The following is a 19271-nucleotide window of genomic DNA, read 5'->3' as shown; positions in this document are numbered from 1 at the left end:
CATGCCAGGCGTAAAAGGCGCTGTCCCCCCCGTTCTCTGGAGGCCACACGTCAGATGCATGGGCCACCAGGAAAATTAACACAGCAATCGGGTCGTACAATCGTTATTCGATGACGATAAGAAGCGTATGGGGGCTAAAATTGGGCTCCTTCGGACGTGACATTTCACATTCATGGGCGTCAGACGAGATAACACACTGTGCCCAAATGGAGCGCACAGCTGGCGCGAGCAGGGCATGAATGAGCAGAGACACTTTAGCGCCACGCGCTACCTGTGTGACAACACCCATGGAAAAAGTTCTGCCACAAGAACATGAACAGTCGACCGGGCCCGACTGTCTTTCACCAGCTCCGAATAACCCTTGATTTTGCATGCAGTGTGCATGCTAAGGGACGGCATGAAACGCGAGGGCAGGAGACAAGCAAAGAGACAACGGGGTGACCAAACACTTCCGCGAAGCTGCCACTACACATGCAGCAGAATTCTCACCTTATAAGCGTTCTAGTGAAGCATTTGCAACAGCAAAGTGGATGACCACGCCATGCGACATTCGTAGCCGCTGCGCACTTGCTCGCGAGTTTGAGGATCAGCCCTGCTGCGGGTGACTAAAGATGTCCTCTTACTTCTGACACGACGCGGAGCACCTGGCGTGCCGGGGCTTGCCCTGGAGTAACTGGCCACGCTGTTTGCTCTACGCGTGCAGCGTTTTCGGAAAAGCTGTATGCAGCAGAGGGTTTGAAGACTGGCAAATTTGTTCAGCATTTGAATGACGAGGGCCGTGGCACTCATCCGACTGCCGCGTTGGTTTTCGCCTGCTGTTGCAGTACTACAACGGCCCGTGTGCTTATCAAACAGAAAGATCTTGCTCTGGCTGTTTCAGGTGGTATCGCTGTTGTGTCCCAGCCATCAGTCACTGTGCCCGGGTCCTTCGGGGGGTGGAGCGAGGTGTACATCCACTTGTGTTTCTAGTTGTCTTCACCGCGGACGGTCCTCAGAATAGTTCTTCAGCATTGAAGGCGATTCTGTATAGTCAAAAGCATTTGTACGTATCAGCCGCGTTAGCATGATGATGGCCGACATATGCCATAGTGATGCGTATAGAGGTATACTTGCAAGGTGAATTCTCTACACCTCACTCCGTTTCGTTTTTACCAGCTTCTGAATGCGCGGCAGGTTGAGTGAACTCGAGGCAGCTAAGCGGATCCTGGACTATGACTTGCAAACCGAACGACTCAAGCAACAGGAAAATGAAAAGCTTTGTGCTGCCGTATGTCTTCGACAGGTACTTGCACGTTGCGTGCTGCCTACAGTACATGGACCTTCAGCTCGAGCAAGATGTCATGGAGCTTGAATCTGAAATATGGGAGTCTCAGAAACGCCTCCGACAAAGAAACGAACAGGTCAAATATCATGAGGAAGCGCGCATCAGTATCGAAAAGAGTATCGAACACGAGATGTCGGCGCACTCTGCGTTGAGTAAGCTAATGAAGCAGCTTTGCGAAAAACGGCCCAACCGCTGCCCCAGAGCAAGAGCTTGATGAGACTATGACGGAAAAGAAACGCCGGAGCGAGGAAGCAGACCGTGAAACCTTTAGACGTGTCTGTCAGGTGAAAGAGCTCCTCGGCCGCTTGGGCGTAGAATCAGGAGACAGAATGGCTGCGACCACGGACGCCGGTACGCGCAGATACACCCTTTCTAACAAGACTCACGCCACAAGACACAACTAACAGAGGCACGCACTGGCGTTGATAGAGAAATAACTCTAGCACACGCTCACGTTGACTTCGAGAACCTGTCTGCGATGAAGGAAGACAGCCTTGTAAAGCTCCTTGGTGCGAAAAACGATGCGCTTCTACGGACCGGCTACGCGTGCTTCAGAGTGAGGCTCACAGTTTATAAACTCATCGCAGGTGTACACTCAACCTGTTGCCATAGCAAGCAAAAGACAGCGTTGATATGAGGGCAGAGCTACTGGATGAAGCCGCTACTACAATGAGGAGGAAGTTTGAGTGTGGGTCTATGCTCGGAACCTCGACCGCTGATGCGGTAGATTTTGAACTCAGACTGGTGAGGTCTATCATCAGTCAGCCTGGTTTTGCCCCCAACTTAAACTACGATTTCTCAGGTTGACACCGTCCTGCAAATGAGTCTTCCGGATTGTTTGAATGAATTTGATGAGACTGCAGCAAAGGTGTCGATTTTGAAGCAGTTAATTGGGGGGGATATCGAGTGGCTCTATGAGAGTCCAGCCCGGCTTCTAGGACAGGCCTACCTACAGAAAATGCTTGAGGAAGAAAGAATGGAGAACGCGGAATCAGTCCCTAATGCCAAAAACTCGGACAGAGTCGCTGCCTAGCCACATGGGAGCCGCCAATCCTGTATTTGCAGGGCTTCCTTATCTTTGACTTCCTGAAGCATATTAGCCTGTGGATCAACCAACTTACAATCTTGCCTCTCCGTGTCAATCTCGCTTTGCTGATGCCTAATAACTGCGGCAGATCCCCGTGCTTTCAAGTTGTACTCACGCGAACGTATCCGCATGCGAACTGTGCTCGTCACACGGCGACGATGACCTCCTGCTTAACGCCAACACTGGCGCCCCACGGGTTATTCCGGTATCGATCACAGGATCTATCAGTGCCTACCAGTCACGCTGCGTCCGGCACCAGAGCCGGGGTGGTTATCTGTTGTTGCGAGTCGTATCATGGCAAGTAACACAATAATTACCCTGAAAAGCTTGTCTTTCAATGCCGGGGTCGTTCCTGTCGCAGGACGACACGAGTATCTTCCATTTTGTCTGTCATATAAGAGCAGAATTTATGGACAGAAGCATAAACCAATACTGAGCTAAATGAGCAGAGAAACACTATCATTTTATGCGTGAATCTGCTCCGTGCTCCCACGAGTGTCTACTTTCCTCTCTCACAAGCATTACTGATCGCGGGACCGGCTGTTCGGGCTTGATTTCCACATAGGTCTACGTGCCCAGCAGCAGCGGGGAAACTTCCGATCACACACTAAGAAAAAAACTCATACTGGATGAGGCATGCAGCGTTCTGTCGACCAACGTCGGCGGCTGGTATGCAAGTAGGTGATGCCGCTGCTTCCCACTGTTCTCCACTGGGCAGCCGTCTACAGCACCTTCGTTGCCGGAAGCACCACAGGGAAGACGGTTTCCACAACCACCCGTGAATTACATGCATACTTTGAATGAAACAAATGACTCTGCGTCTCGTTCGTAGCGGTGTGTGCACGCCACCGAAAACACAGTGCTGCGAAGGTGGAGAGAGACTCAAACAAAGACGGAGCTCTTTATCTCCCAACGTTATTGGTTGGGTTTGCCTCGAACAGGAATTTTAGCATCCATACCAAAAAGATGGAAATAATGAGGGGCACACGCATATAACTTCTTGAGTGACGATATTTGGTGGCTCAATGCTTCAGTTATGTCGCTCTGCATTCACAATAGCAGCTGTTTTGTCGAGGGGTTTCCACGCATGCATTCACCACAGCATGCTGTCGCCCGGGTCACTCGAAGAAACTGCATCTGGCATGTGTCTCTTGGCAACGGGCCGCTAAGCCTAACACTGCTTGAGGTGCACGCAGAAATCTGCAAATGCCTGTAGATTCGAGTGCAGTATGGGTGTTAAACAATGCCGTCAGGAGGGCATCGGTAACCGGAAATCCACACTGCCTGTGAAAACTGCTGTTGTCAGCGACCGCTGTTGCATGCGCGGACTCCGGGAAGCCCGCATATTTCACTGCTGGACGCCACTCCGCTTTCTGGATGCCTTTACCAGGTGGTTTTGGATAGAAAAATCGTTCCTGTCCAGTCCTAGTCCACACCGATAGGAGCAGGTCGTTGAGAGATGACACAGGTACCGGCCACGGCGGCCGCAAACGACGGCGGCTTTTCCCTGCTTCAAAGGGAGGCGTACATTTTCAGTAAGGTCAGCGGAACCGTTTTGAGTAAAGATTCAGGTTCAACAAGTGGTTGGACAGTATGCCAAGCTGGCTGCTGCGGGTCAACTCTTTTTTGGGTGTGCAACAAACCGTACGCATGGTGGCCGCACATTGAGGTGCTGCGTCAATGTGAGTTGCTTCACACGCGCGTTCATTACGACCAGCTATGCCAAACCTTGATGGAAGGCATCGAGGAATCTCACTCTACCATGATTAATAGTTGTTCTCGACAAAGAAGGTGTGGGTACGCTCCTCGGGAGTCTTTCAACCGGTGGCTCATGGAGCGGCGGTCGGTCGCCACTCCGCATGTCGATCCCCTTCTTCCTTCACTGATGCCACTTTCGGCAACTTCACCTGAAGCTTCGGAACACAGAGAGTCCAGGTGTCGTTCACTTGAACGAGAAATCCTCGATGACCTGCCCATGAAGATCCACATTGGGCATACGGACTTCGAGACACGCAGAAACGTCGTGCGGTTCGCTCGGCTGCTTTCCTTGGAGATGCGCGCACGCCCACAGGCTGTGTCAGCACTCTCCAATAAAGATTTGGAGCCGATCAAGCAATGGATGCTTGAGATAGAGAGCTACGAGGAACGCTCATGTCTCAGTACGTGTAGCACTGAGCCCACTTTGATGCATGACACCGATGAAACGCGCCCTCAGGAATCAGCCGGGGAAGATATGGCCTGCGGGAGCGGTACGGCTGCTTGTCCGACGACAGATGGAGGAGGTCTCTCTAAAGAAGACGTGTATTGGACAGTCAGACTGGCGAGGCCGGTCGTTGAGTGCTTGTACGTCAAGAAGGTGTCCCGGCTTGTGCAGGAACTTCAGAAGATTTCCTCCGACGCTGCCGCACGAGTTCAAGAATTCTGCAACTCGTGTGCGACCGCCGACAGCACACATGGAACAGACAGCGTGAATCAGTTTGAATTGCGGGAAACGGTGCCTCGGCAATTCAAGCGACGCCGGATACTCTCTACAGAGGGCGAAGTGCAGTTCGGATCTATCAGGTGGACGAGTAGCGGAAGATACGAGTTTTTCGAGTTTGTGGATGACCTGGGCTCCCTTCTCAAACACCAGCCGTGTTACGACATGGGCGTACATCCTAATCTAAAGATCAAGTTTAGCACCAAGGGATACAAGCTAGCTCATTTATGGAGGCGGTTCATTCTGAAGGGCGGGAACGGTAGAACTGAGTTTCCAGACGACACTGACATTCTGTATCATACGGACCCGGATGCCAGCTGTGTCTGTGAAGGTCGGGGCTGGGTGGAAGGCAACTGGACATGTACATGCGTGCGTGACCTTATAGGTCGAATTCGGATTATGGAACCGGTAGGCGCCGTCTTCGCTTCCGCAGTCTTTGCGCTTTTATGCAGATATCATTCGATATGCGGAAGCCAGAATCAAGGAAAAGGGTTGCACTACGCCATACCTCCCAGAGTGCTCGACGTCCTTCACGATGACATGCAAGTCAACTGTGAGCTCTTCGCTTCCCCTTTCAACGTGCACCTCGCCGACTATTGCTCGATCTTTCCGGACGTTGACGTGATGTTTGGCAGCGGGGGTTCTTTCTTTGATTCTTCGTTTGAACCTGTAGAGGGCTCGTTTGAGGCGAATCCGCCCTTCGACGAGGTCATTATGGCTCGCATGGTGACGCGGATACTCTGTTGGCTCAAAGGAAGCGAAGGGGTGGAGGGAGAGTCGCGGCCTCTGTCTTTCTGCTTAGCTTTGCCGGACTGGTCAAACGGCCCGTCCGATTTCATGGATATGATAACCAAGACTGAGTTTCTCAGGTATTCAGAAGTCCTCCCTGGAGGCAAGCACGTTTTTGTCAGCGGATTCCAACATTTCTGTCATGCATCTGACCTTGAGGTCCCAGCAGTATGCGGCACGTTTTTCGCTGTACTGCAAAATGAAGCTGCATCAAAGGTGTGGCCTGTCACTGACGCCTTCAAGCAGCGTCTGAAGGCGGCCTGGAGTACACCGGAGCCATCGGAGAGTTCTTGTGAACTTCTTTAACGCGACAGTCGCCGGCATGAATTGTACGCTGTACCCGGAACGGGGGTGAATCCAGTGCTGTGACCGAGTGGGAGCCTGTGTGTGCGATACCCTGTGGTGCCAATAGCGAAGCTTCTGGGGGTTCGGGTTTGTGTCTGGCTGGCCAGGCACTTAGGCACGTCTTGTTTTTCTTGCTGGTATGTAGAGAGCTGACCAGACAGCTTTTTAAAGAAGTCGGACTCGCCATCCCTCCCGAGGCGCTGGGTTGCAAATTAGAATTCTCACTTCAAAAGTGGATGGCCGGGAGAAAACAGAAGCACCGCGCTCTCGGTAATGTCGACATATCCGTGCGGCCTAGCAGCGCTGGTTCGGAAATCCGGTCTGACCCGCTGTACGCAGGGTGAAAGATACAGAACAATTATAGTGCGTTTGCGTTCCGTGCTGCAGTAGACGGTGTCCTACACTGGCGTGCCATGACGCACGCGTCCCCGAGACGTTTGCATGGGCAAAGATAACGTGCAGTAGATGGCGTTGTCACTCAGGCGGTTAGCAGTTAGTCCACGAATATGACATAGTACCCAGTTTTGTTTGTAAGTGAACTGGTTTTCGACAGCGAACCACATCTATTTGCGAATGGTTCGAAATCAACACCAAACCCGGCAGTGCGAGGTCACAACTTCGATGAGGGGCTGACACGCCCCACATTGCTCAATCCAAATGCAATCGTACTTGGCTCGCTCGCATCTCATGCGCTTCCAGCACAATCTACCAAGAGTAGGTGTGGCCACGAGTCGAATATGATACGGACGCTGGCTAAAGGCTTTTGCAAGTGAGAACGGAATTTCAGAGGCGGGAAAAAATCGATTTGTACGCACACAAAACTGCTGCTCACACCGGTATGCTACATCCAGTGTTGTCCTTCGCTGTCGATATAGCACACACTTGACAGTTGATATGGAGACCCGTGATAGCAAATATACAGTCTTGCTCTGACGGCAGCATTTCTGGGGTGAACCTCACCCTACCATGTATTCCAGATTCTCTGAGGCGCAGGGCGCGTTGGATCGCGGCTCGATTGACTCTGCACTCGGAGATATCCTCAACCATCGCCTATAGTGTTGATGAAACCGCATGGCCATATCTTTGATCGTTGAGCTGAGGCGGTAACCTCCCAATTGCACCGACGGCCTAAACTCGAGCGATCGTCCAGCAGCTAGCTATTCTACGAGGTTCTCAATCGGCCGACACTGTGCCCTGCGCCTTCGAATCGCACCGTGAGCAATGCGCTTTTTTCCAAAATAAGAGTCTGGGACCTTCTATCTCCTCACTAAAACCTTTAGAAACGCCTATGTGGAGCATGCCTTCGACGGATTGTGGGAAGACTACAAGCTGTCTCCTCGTGAAGACCCCCGAGGGTTCGGGTTCGTGTGTCTCGCCAGTTCACACTGCGAGCGATTGCGCGTGTACGTCGGGACGTGAGGAGGGACGCATAAAGGCCAACCTTTCGATGTTACCAACACTGTAGGCACCTCAAAACTCCCATGTCTCCGCGACTTTGGTAGGCGCCACTCGCAAACGCCAGCCCCGTGCCTTTGAAAGGCTGTTTCTGCACTTTGAGTGCCTCTTCGACCGTGCGACGGCCGCCCGTCGTCCCCCGGAGACACCATCCAGCGCCGCGAACTGGCCTGCTGGGGGGCTCTCTTTTCGATAGGGGGCCAGACGCGAGCCGTTTGCGCCGGTGAATTTTCCTGCGTCCATTTCACTGAGAACAGGCTCACCGTTCTCACATACTCCTGTCGCCTGTAATTTGTCCCTGTGGCCGCTGTCGTAGGTTTTGAGGCCGGTGCTGCGTATACAGAAAGAACTCTTCCGCAAGGCATTTGCGACTTCCTGACAGCGGCTTCGTATGCACGGTTCCGCAAGTTTTTCAACAAACCCCGGACCTGCTCGCCTAAGCCACCGTTTCCTGGTAACTGAAGCATATACGTCAGCGCTGTCACGCCTGGCTTCTGGAGCGATTCGCGCACGGCGTGTCGGGGGGGAGGGGGAGGGGAAGAAGGCCTCCATCGCCGTCTATGCTTCCTGGCACCACTCTCTATCTGGCACAAGCATTGCATTTTGTACCCCCTGGTATTTGAGTGTTATACAAAAGATCCGAGTGTGCGCTTTTCTCGAGGGTGCGCGTGCTTGAGAGACGTGTGTGTTTTCCTAGAGACTAGAGTGTCTCTCTTTTCGTCAAGCTCCGCGTTCCCGAGCTCTGATACGGTTTCCCGGTCTCCTCGCTAGCCCTAAAGCCCGAACAGCCCATTAATAGGCACCTGGGATATAAATTGAAACTTTTCTTTGTAAGAGGCTCTCTCGTCCCATGCAGACCGTACAGAGACCGCTTTTCCTTCCTTGGGGTTCTCTATCCGTGGCGGTCGTGAGGCAGCGAGCGGTGTTCGCCTTCCTACATCCACGGCAGTGCAGGAGGTTTTTATCTCAGAACGCGAGCACAGGCGCAGTCTCGAATGCGAATTCGCGCTTTTCCTGTACACTTGAATAGATGGGGATATCCGCCTTTCGCGCACGCTACGGGTGCAACTGAAAAGAATCGCCGTCTCGAATTTGCCCTCAACCGGGCCGTGCGCGGCAGTTCAAATCGGAGTCCACCCCCGTAAACGAAGTGGCTCCATTTTCTGTGCAGAACCAAGCCACTAGCCCAACGCGATGGATGTCGGAAAAGCACAAATTCCGCCCGAGGCGGGCGCGGCTGTGTCGGCGCAGCTGAACGGAGGTACATCTCAGTTCTGGCCGTGTCGCTCACGTTCAGCAAGCCCGTCCGGCTTCAAGTCGCGTCCAACACCGCGGCGTCAGGTCTCAGTCAAACGAATCCTTGGGGACTCTCGCGCTCAAATGTAGTGTCGCAGTCCTGGCCAGTTCCTTCGAACAGCGGCCTCAGCGATGTGCGAGTGAACTTCTTTACGCAGAGACCTCCGGTTGCATGTGAAATATACTCCCTGCACGTACCGTGCCGGAGGAGGTGACGGTGAAATGGAACCGCACCGTATATACGCCCTACAAAAAAGTACCCTCCATCTGCCCCTGGATATATATGTATATGCATTCAACGCAAATATATATATATATATATATATATATATATATATATATATATAGGGACAGGTGCAGTGCATCTTTGCGTAGGGCATATACACGGCAGGGTTGCGTCTTACCGACGCAGCCGCTTTGCATCTGTCGGTGTAGGCTGTAGTCTGTGAAAATTATTGTGGGGGTTCACGCGTTTCTTTCGCCCGACTGCACGACCACCTGAATGACCTCTCCTCGGCTCGACAGCGGTGAGCCGATCTTCTCTGTGCTGTTGGCTTCTCTGCTCATCCTGCTTGAGGAACGACACGAACCTGAAACTGGCCTGCTTTGGATATGTGTCCTTCAGGGCCTTCACCGTTATCGCAGGTTAAGTCGCAGGGCCCCCTCGTGGTGAGTTGGCCTTCATACTGCGGCTCACGCTGTCCTTCAATTCTGCGTCCCTTCCCTGGACACCCGGAACTGTCGCGCGTCCCTGGCTGGACTGACCGCCGTCTGCGTGTTTTGCTTGCCTCTGAATCTCTCCCTAGTTTGCTGTAGTCGGCTTTTTTTCTCCTCTGCTCCGCATACTGCCCCGGTCACTGTATGTATTGCGATTGGTCTTCACTTGCCTTTGCTTCCTTTCTCTTCCCCCCCTGGGTCTCGTTTACGCGGAGGCCTGGTTCCAGCGCCACCCTCTCACTCAGATGCCTTGTATCCGTGCCTGCTATCTCTACGCGAGCGCCCTCCTTCCGCCGTCGTGCGTTTTTCTGTCCATGCCTGCGTGGAAGCAAAACGTCTACGTTGTCTCATTGAGGTTTTCCATGGAGGGGACGCATGGCGCCGGATGGCTGCTCCCAGTTTCGAGAAGGTTCTGTGCTCTGTATTCGCGTCGCCTTCTCTCCCGGCGCGTCCGTGAATCTGCGTGTGTGACTCCCCCCGGCAACCGGCCCCCTTTCCTTTTATTGTTCTTTCCGGGTTGCCCTTTTTTCAGGTGATGAAATTCGGGGGCAGCAGCCTGGCAGCGCCTGACAACATCCGCCGCGTAGTAGACATCATCGAGCGAGAGCTCCCGTCCCGCCCCGTCGTCGTCCTCTCCGCGATCGGCAAGACCACAGACCACCTTGTCGAGTTGGGGCGCATCGCTCTGAAGGAAAAGCGTGTCAAAACCTCCGAACTGCACGGCTTCCACCTGAAGGTAACACGTCTTTTCCCCCCCCCCCCCCCTCTCTTCAACCCCTCCCCCTCAGGCCGTTCGCGGTGGGGGAGCGCGGCATCCGTGCTGCAGCCGCGGTCGTCCTTCGTGCCCTCCAGCCTCGCAGAGTGCTCCCCTGTCTGCTCTCCTGGCGTGCTCCAGTCCGCAGGGAGGATGGCTGTTTCCACCCTTTTTAGCTTCAGGGATCTCCTGTCGCGGGCTCTGCCTGCTGGCCGCAGTGTCGGTCACCTCCGCCGTTGCTGTTGTGTCAGTGCAAACGATACAAGGACTAATTATGTCCACGTGTGCCCCTATGTTGAGACTTCTGGCTATATAGCGTATTCCTGCCTCAAAAAGCCTGCCTCGGCGGAGAGGCGGATCGTCGTCTGGAACTCTCTCCGTCGCCTCTCCGAGTCGTGAGTGTGACTGTAGTGTTGGGGTCTGAGCGCCCAGAAATTCTCTTGAGAGAATCCGGTGAAAGATATCCGTGCAGGGCGAGCGTGTGAGCGCAGGCTTTTCGTCGCCTTCGTCCCAAGGCCGCGGGACAAGCCGGGCGGTTCCCACGGATGTGTGGCGTGTACCGCCTGCATAGAGCCTGCTAAGTGACTTGAAAGAAATTGTGCCTGTGTGCTCTCGCTGTCAGCTTATCGAGGGCCTGGGCTTGTGCGAGGCCGATGTGCCCGAGGTGTGGACGATTGAGGAAGAAATTGACCGCCTCCTCACAGGCATTTCGCTCATTCGCGAACTCTCTCCTCGCACCGAAGACCTCCTCATGAGCTATGGCGAGCGCCTTTCCATCCGCATAGTCGCAGCTTACATGAGCAAAATTCGTAAGCAAAGAAACGAAAGCGAGACGCACGCAGGCGCAGAGCTTTGATGCTCCCTGGGGTCGCGCCCTGAAGGTCAACAGATTCCATTAGCGCAGGTGAAGCAAGACTATGTATGTATCTATGCATGTATGTATCTATAAAAAATATATATGTCTCTTTGTATAAATAGATATAGATATATATGTATGTACATCGACACACATGGGAGACGGAATGCTGAGCGTTCCCAAGCCCATCCCCTCACAGAAGCCGCCACCCAATGCCGATATAAATCACCATTTCAAACGGGCTGACGAGAAGTTTGCACTCCGGAGAGAACGGTCTTCCCCGCATGGACTGGATGGTGTGGACGGCGTGATCTTTGCGTGGCGATGCCTTTCCGCCGGGCGTCGCTGCGCTGAGCGTCCCTCTCTGCTGCATGCGTCGTTTGTCTTTCAGGCGGGCTCCCGGCGAAGCCGTTGGACGCCTGGGAGGTGGGCTTGCGAACGTCAACGGGGTCGGGCAGCAGCCAAGCTCTTAAGGTGCAGGTAGAAATCCTCCCGTCTGCCTTTGACGAGATCGGCGCCTTCTTCGAGTCGCTCAAGAGCGCATACACCTACGTCCCTGTCGTTACAGGGTTCATTGGTAAGCTGCAGGAAGCGCAGCAGAGGGCGCGCTCTCTCGCTCTCGCGTTACTCCCTGCCTCTCGCTCGACCCTCAGACTGCGGGTGTCTCCTCGCCAGGCGCGGTTTCGGCTCTTCTGCTTTGAGAGGTTCTCTGCTCGCCGTCGGCGGCGGCGCGGACCATCTCGGCAGGCGTCGTCTCGTTTCTTCCCATCCCTTCGCTTCCGGTCGACCCCCGATTCCCCGGCGTCCTCCTGAGTGTTTTTCCCCTCGCTCCCAGTGTCCTGTGCTGTGGTCGCTGCCTCCTTTTCCCCCTCTTCCCCGTCTGCTCGCTTGCTCCCTCTGCTGCGGCTCCGCCCTTTGTCTTCACTCACCGTGAAGCCTTTCCGGGTTTCTCGTCTGTGACCAGCCAAGGACAAGCACGGAAACGTCACGACTCTCGGACGCAGCGGGAGCGACTTCACCGCGGCGATCGTTGGGGCCGGCGTGCGCGCCTCCGAAGTTCAGATTTGGACGGACGTCGACGGCGTGCTGACCGCGGACCCGCGCGTCGTCAAAGGCGCGCGCAGCGTGCAAAAGATCAGCTTTGACCAGGGTGAGATGCTGCGGAATAGAGGGAACCGGGCGCGGCGCGCGGCGGCCGTCGCAAGGCATGCGAGGAACTCGGCTTCTGGGCGCCGGCCGACGAGGAGCTAATAGAAGAGAGCGTCTCGCGGCGCGTGCGCCGGTTGCAAAAGCTCGCGGGTGGCGGCTGCGCAGGAGACAGCGCGGGGAAAAAATCCGCAGCGAGATTGGGGAGGACGGGGCGATAGGACAACGCAGGAAGCTCCAGTCCCGACGACGCCATGGACGGCTTGTCCGAAGCCGGTTTGGTTCCCACGCAATTCGCGAGAGATAAGCAGGGGCGGTGAGGAAACAGCTTGAGCACCCGGAGACGCACACGCATCCACTTTCGGATTGAGACCGTGACTCCGGCGGTGCAGAGCAGGAGCTATAAACGGGATTTGGATTGATAAATGACGAGGCGCGCCTCGTTGCACGCGTAGGTAATTCCACTATATATATATATATATATATATATTTGTATGTATATGTTTATGTGTGAGGCTTGTGTAGATGTGTGGTGTACGTTCACGTTGTGTTTGTGTATGTATTTTGACGTGTTCAGCGTCTGAGCTTGCCTACTTCGGGGCCAAAGTGATCCACCCGAAGACGATGTTGCCAGCCATGAAGCACGATATCCCCGTCCGAGTGAAAAATTCCTACAACCCGGCGCACCCCGGTACGTTGCCAACACAAATCAAAACCACTATGGCAGTTGTGCTCTCTCGAGTATATACACGTGGAATTGCCACCAGCCTTGCAGTGGTGAAGACATCGGTGTGTCGTATGCGCCACCGTCGCCGCGGGCACTCTCCGAGCCAAATGGCATTTACCCACTCTTTGCCCTCTTCTGGCCCTCCTCGTCTGACCGCCGCCTCCCTGTTTCTCTGCTTACGTCGTTTGCCTTCTCTGTCGTCGCTTCTCCTCATTTTTTCCGTCCCCAGTTTTTCCGTATCCGTCTCTTTCTGTTTCCTCTCCCTGTGGTGGCCTGCATCTGCCTGCCTTCTACTTCCTCTTTTCGTCGCCTTGCGTGGTTTCTGTCCTTGTTCTACTCTGAGCGCCTGTTCATCCTTCTCTTCTCTTACCTCTTCCCACTCTTCGCGTTTGTCGCCAGGCACCCTGGTTGTGCGGTTGCCCTCGAGCGGGGAGTCATCCCCTGGGTCGCCGATCTCGAATGCCGTCACAGTCGTCACGTATCAGCGCGACATCACCGTAGTTGAGGTGAATTCCACGCGCATGCTGGGAGCGCACGGTTTTCTCGCTCGTCTCTTCACCATCTGCGACCAGCTCGACATCTCCATTGACGTGAGGAATTAACGGCACATAGCAGGCGGGCGAACACCCCGCGGTTTCGCTGCCTCTGCTGAGGCGGTCTCCACCGCATACGCGAGACAGAGCCTCGGCGGCATGTCACAGCGTCATGGAGCGACAAGCGCTCGTCGTCTGCTTCTCGAGAAAGGCTGTGGCTCTCGAGGCTACATGCAGACCGACCGACGCAGCAGGCAGATATGAACCTTGAGTGGAACCGGGGGTGCAGTGCTTCAAGCTACAGATTCGCAGAATTCTCTGCAGCGTATCCTCACGGTGCATGTTGTAACTAAAATAAATAAAGTGAGGTCTACAGCTATATACTCTCTCGTTGAGGCGAGTATACTTCCCTGTGGGAGTGAACGCTCCTCAGCGCACGAACGTTCTGCGTGTATACGTGCACTTCTCATTGCCAGGCCCTCGTGAGTTGTGGGTACGCGATGCTGGAGCGCGGCGGCGTATCTGCCGTGTCGTAGGTCTCGCAGGAGTTTGTTTTATAGACCCCTGTTGGGAGGGCGACGACCCACGAAATGGAGTTGCAGCGCGTGTCCGCCGTGGCTTGTGTCTGCTTCTGTTTAGGTCGTCGCGACATCCGAGGTCTCCGTTTCCCTCTCGTTGGAGAAAGACACGTCTGAAGACAAGATCGAGAAACTTCAGGAGAGCCTCTCCTCTTTCTCAACGACATCTGTTCGAGTGAGTTTCTTGCTGCAAGCAGCAGAAAGCGCCGGCGCTGTCCGAGCGACGTGCCTGTGCACAGCCTTCAATACGGGCATTATCTTGTGCATGTCTCTGTCTGCAGAGAGGCAAGGCTCTCGTGAGCATTGTGGGAAACCTGGCCAGATGCAACGAGATTGTTGCTCGCACCTGTAACGCCCTAACAGAAATCGGTGAGCGATGCGGCTCTCTGTACATAAGTGCCCTTACGCATCTCTGCTTGCGTCGTCGCTGACTTTTCCGCTCTGTGCCGGCGAAGCGCAGGCTGGAGCAGCACGCGGCACGGGTGTGGTGCAAAGCCCGTGTGGTTATTAAAAATCTCGCGTCCAGGCACACCGAGCTGCATGTGCGCGAGTGAATGAAGAAGGAAACTTCGCTCGCGGGTCGTGCATGGTCTGAATCGAGAGAAGTGAGAGCATGCCCAGTTCCTTCCTCGCGTAGAAGCTGAGTGCACATGCGATTCTCGTGAAGGGATGGACACCCCTCGGGTCTGAATTCGGATGCTTTGCTCACTGGCTGTCGACGTTGACACGAATCGACATCCGAAGGACGGTCTGAGTGTGTCACTCACACGTTGTGTGGCGGTGTGGAACGGAGTGTGTGGGGATGTGTTTGTGTCTGTTCCAGGCGTGACGATGCAGCTGATCTCATGCGGCACATCGAAAGTGAACTTCACCTTCTGCGTCGACGACGCGGACGTGTGCAGAGTTGTGCAGGCTGTGCACGACGCGCTTTTTGACCTTGACTCAACGACATGCACCACGCCTTCCGCCTAGACTTCCTCGCGGTGACACACCCCGGCGAGCGAAGAACCGAAGCAGCGAGTTCGGGGCACGCACGCGGTGCCGCCGGAGTACGGATAAACGCGCAGAAAGCGCTTTGTATCAATCGAAAGCAATTCCCATTCGTGGTTTGCGCGCGTAGACGCGTGTGTATCAATAGTGTTTGTCTTCCCAGGTTCGAAGCTGAACTGCCCGCAATGCCGCGCGCCAGGGATCGAGAGGGGGTGGGGGTGGGAAGCAGACCAGGCATGTTGGTAAATGTACACGGTCCGATAGAATGGCTCATCGGCACAGCTCGGGGTCCGTCGTGTCTATGCACATCTAATGTCTGCTACGAAGACACACTTATCAAGTCGCGTTGCAGCCTTGAGATGCACGAGAGAAGGGAGAGTTAGTGCACACGTTAGCTACGTATACAGAGTTGTACGCATACACACAAAAGAGTAGTATTCTCTCCGGCTCACTCGAATGCGTGTTTCTCGGGCGTGTTCATCACTCTGGTTTTTTTTCGGACGGAGTGGGCTGTCGCGATGAGCCCAGTGCGTGCTCTCTAAGCGCAGTGTTGCCGCACCGATTTGACGTGTGTGGAACTGAGAAAGCCAATGAGAGAGTATGTCGTTTTGCGAACTTCCCGATGCGTCAGTGCATGCGCGCGGCAGACGAATTCGCGCAAGCCGCCCAGTCTTTCTGACTGGTCGTACAGCGTACAAACTGGCGGTGATATTGTTTTTTCCAAAATTTGCGCGTTGCTACCTTATCCACTTTCAAACAACGGCTGACTGCTACACTGGTCGTCGGGTGTATACGATGAAACTCCGCGCAGAGCCACCCCGCAGACATGACGCTGCGAAACCCGAGAGACTACCGCGGCAACTTTCGCGCGGCCAGGTCAAGAGGGAGACTGACGAGCGCGCACGCACACGATTTCTCAGGGGTAACACCTACAGCGTGTTGATGGTCAAGGATGGAATGCACCACCTCGCACAAATTGTGTAAACATGGATGCAGAAGTTCCGCTGCACAGATCGGGACAGCGTGTATTCATACAGACGCGGCCATCACACCGGAACCCCCGTCGCGCGGGACGATGCTGTCGCTCGTATTAATATTCTTTCAGTCATGTAAAAACGAAGCTTACTACACGGGGCAAGACGCGAATACACTCGACTCCATGTAGAAGCGCTCGTCTGACGTGGCGCAAGCAATGTGCATTTCGTGCGCAATCGGCTTCAGTTCATGAGATGCGATGGCAGGGAGAGGAAGAAATAACGTTCGCTCTCTTATTTGTTAGTGCGGGGAAATCTAATACCCTCCTGTTTAGTGGTCTTTTCGGAAGCTGAACCAAGCTATACAGAAGCTTGCGATTCCCGGGGCTCTGTGTAGCTTTGTGTCACAACGTAATTTTGTAACAATCGTGACCCACAAATGCCTAAGGCATTAGGTGTTCTGGCTCAAGTACCACTGCTAGTACAGCAAGCGACTCTGTGATGGGTACAAAGTTGTTCTGAGGGAGCGTGTGTGTTGGCGACTAGCAACAACAGAGTGTTTGCCCTTGTTTGACCAGACAGCGGAAGAATAGTCACCGGTGGCTGGGAGGACAAGCTTCCTGGTGGGCTCTCAAATCCCATTTGTGCAGCGCTATTTCATGATTGTATGCATAAGAGATTATCTCAAAGCTCTACGGAAGGCGACACATCGTAAGACCCTCAAAGGATGTCTCCTCAAGTAAGGGCGTCGAGCGCGGCCGGAGCCGAGCATCATTCACGCGCTGCACACACACAACGCGTCCCACGAACATGATTTGGCTTCAATAACGCTACAACGCGTAAGAAACCACGTGGCCCGCTACTTTCATCTGCTGCACGACAAAAAAAAACCAGGCTCACAGTTACCAAGTAGCATATGCATGCAACACGAGGGCACACTACACAGAGAGTCGATCCTAAGCGTCATCGAGCTGCCTACAGCGCTCCTGCGTCCTTGCATTTCTTCTCGAGAACCTCTCGTAGATCCGTGTCTTTCAGGGACGTCTCCTGTGAATCACGTGACAGCCACAAGCATTCACACGGAACAAGCCCTGCCTGTCCTGTTCACACATGTTCACTCATCCCGATACCCCATCTGCCACTCAATATACGAAGCGGCCAAGGTTCATCCGAGACGTCCTAGGTCAGGATATCAGTTCAGTCGTGAAGCAGGAGCGACCTTCAAGATAGCCAAGGCGGCGTGCAAGGCAGCTGCCAAAACTACTACGTGCTGCGTGCTGCCGCTGCGTATTCCATCCAGTTTCGCTTGCAAATAGTGGGCTCCCTCCATTCCCTGGTTTTTGTGCGCTGGCTGAAAGCAGCAATAGAGTACATCGTAACGCCCGGTTGCTCACGTTCAGCGAAAGCCAGGGCATCCTTCGTCAACCGTCTCCCGTGCACTTACCAGGTCGTCAACAAATTTGCCGTCGATGAAGACCCGGGGTCCCGGGCGGGCGCCCGTTTTCTTCTCGAGGAGGTCCAGAGCCTCTTCTTTGCGTTCACATTTATCAAGGTCGACGATTTTCTGCCGAGTAGCGCAGATATACCGGTTTCAGGCCATATAAACTAACATGCGGAGCAAGTAATCACATGGGAGTTGTGTCAATTTGTGAGCAGCTCGTATACCTGGCAGGGAATATCCACTGGTATAGGACCCTGATGGGAACTGATAGCCGCATAAAGCGTCGCCCTCAGACCTCGTGTTCACAAGGACAGGACTTACGAGATCTTTTGGATTGATCTGCTTGAGCGTCTCAACCACCTCGAAACTCAAGGGATCATGCCTGCATCAAAAACACACAAACTCGTCTTGCAATGTCAGAAACTCGAATACAAAACCTCTTGCAAACGCAGCCATAGTCCTTAACGGCTCTACGGGAATGAAGGAAAAGTGAAAACTCACTCTTTGGTGAACACCACAACTTTGTGGCCTTTGACGAGCGAACAGAGGTGCTCGCCCACTTCCTTATCACATTTCACTCCGCACGACATCTTGAAAGAGTCAAAATGGGAGGGGGCACGGGAGCACGTGAATCTGGCGTAGGCTAAAAAGTTCAGCTAGAAAAAAGAAGAGCAAAAGAAGAGAATTACAAACTGGCGGGTTGCTGGTCGAATGTGGTGAGTCGAGGTGGAAGGTGCACACCGCGCGGCATCAATCCGCTTTTCTGGCTCCGGGCTTCCGACCGCCATACACGCTTGCGCTTGTGACCTTCTTCAAAGTGAACCGCTGTCTGCTGATGAACGGTTGCCCGTGAGCTAGCCGGCTACGCGGGCGGTTCGTGCTTCCCGCCATGCTGCGACGCCTGGCATTACACTTGATAACGAAATGCACACTGCCAAAAGGGTCTGCGTCGAGGCTTGCAAGGTGTTTCGCCACTTCGTCTCCTCTGCCGTTTCTTCTGATATGTTGCGTCGCGAGAGGCGGTAGGCTCGCGTACATAAATAAGTACGTGGAAGGGCAGATATTGCCCGCGCAGGAAGGCACGGGAACCGGCATTTCGCTTCGTCTTTACCATTGCCTGACTGGAAACATAAAGCGAACGTATTGCCCTGGCCGGGCACCGTAGATGCATCGAGCCAGCGTCAACGCAGCATATCCCAAATAGAGGACGGTGTTACGCGGTGCTACGCCATGGATTCACGGTCGCCTCAGAGCGTGCCTGGATGGCCAACCGTTCACGGTGGAATTCTAGCAATCCCAGTGACAGACAGGCTCTCCCTTCTTACGTTCAACGCAAAGGAGAACGCCAGTGATGATGATGTTTCCCTTCTAGGGCGCCGGAGCCATCCCCCCAGTGTAACAGCAACTCGTGTCCTTATTCGTGGTCTGCAGCACCACCGAAGGGCTTCGGTAGGAACCACCATGGCCGCACCGAAGATCCACCGTCTTCCCTCGTGATTTCCGTTTCCATGGTGTGCGACTGTATCACGTATCGACGGTTTAAGCTCGCTCTCGTGGTCACTATCAGCGACATCTTACTACGTTAATGGTACGGCAAATTGCCGGCCGTGTTTCTGTGGTGAGTGATTTGCTGGAAGCAGTAGTAAGTACAGCAAGACGTGTGCTTTTCTTAGCAGGGCTACCAGGCGTGCTTATTGGTGGGTTATCGTAGTGGACACGCGGTTCTTGCCGTGGAGTTAAACACAGCCCCCCAAGGAAACGACCAGAGCGCCTGTCACAA

General features: G+C 54.2%; 4 protein-coding genes across 4 annotated transcripts; 3 read left to right on the top strand and 1 right to left on the bottom strand.

Annotated features, from left to right (window-relative positions):
• Nucleotides 1-1066: 1066 nt before the first annotated feature.
• BESB_059520 (uncharacterized protein) lies at nucleotides 1067-2357 on the top strand (the record flags this gene model as incomplete). The annotated part of the gene is made up of 7 exons (XM_029364366.1): nucleotides 1067-1116; nucleotides 1174-1267; nucleotides 1326-1476; nucleotides 1526-1675; nucleotides 1732-1880; nucleotides 1937-2068; nucleotides 2127-2357. 7 exons carry the CDS (start codon nucleotides 1067-1069, stop codon nucleotides 2355-2357), a joined length of 957 nt encoding a protein of 318 aa, XP_029219074.1.
• Nucleotides 2358-4242: 1885 nt separating this feature from the next.
• On the top strand, nucleotides 4243-5985 carry BESB_059510 (uncharacterized protein; the record flags this gene model as incomplete). The annotated part of the gene is made up of 1 exon (XM_029364365.1): nucleotides 4243-5985. One exon carries the CDS (start codon nucleotides 4243-4245, stop codon nucleotides 5983-5985), a length of 1743 nt encoding a protein of 580 aa, XP_029219073.1.
• Nucleotides 5986-10027: 4042 nt separating this feature from the next.
• On the top strand, nucleotides 10028-15058 carry BESB_059500 (aspartokinase; the record flags this gene model as incomplete). The annotated part of the gene is made up of 9 exons (XM_029364364.1): nucleotides 10028-10228; nucleotides 10869-11055; nucleotides 11494-11679; nucleotides 12067-12252; nucleotides 12826-12939; nucleotides 13375-13565; nucleotides 14148-14261; nucleotides 14368-14455; nucleotides 14910-15058. 9 exons carry the CDS (start codon nucleotides 10028-10030, stop codon nucleotides 15056-15058), a joined length of 1416 nt encoding a protein of 471 aa, XP_029219072.1.
• A 1967-nt stretch (nucleotides 15059-17025) lies between these two features.
• BESB_059490 (uncharacterized protein) lies at nucleotides 17026-18081 on the bottom strand (the record flags this gene model as incomplete). Its single annotated transcript, XM_029364363.1, has 4 exons — nucleotides 17026-17097; nucleotides 17495-17614; nucleotides 17813-17873; nucleotides 17993-18081. 4 exons carry the CDS (start codon nucleotides 18079-18081, stop codon nucleotides 17026-17028), a joined length of 342 nt encoding a protein of 113 aa, XP_029219071.1.
• Nucleotides 18082-19271: the final 1190 nt, after the last annotated feature.

The sequence above is a fragment of the Besnoitia besnoiti genome, chromosome V (assembly GCF_002563875.1).
Source record: "Besnoitia besnoiti strain Bb-Ger1 chromosome V, whole genome shotgun sequence".
Classification (NCBI taxonomy): Eukaryota; Apicomplexa; class Conoidasida; order Eucoccidiorida; family Sarcocystidae; genus Besnoitia; species Besnoitia besnoiti.
The sequence above is the reverse complement of the archived record's forward strand: the minus strand, read 5'-3'. Positions and strand labels throughout refer to the sequence as shown.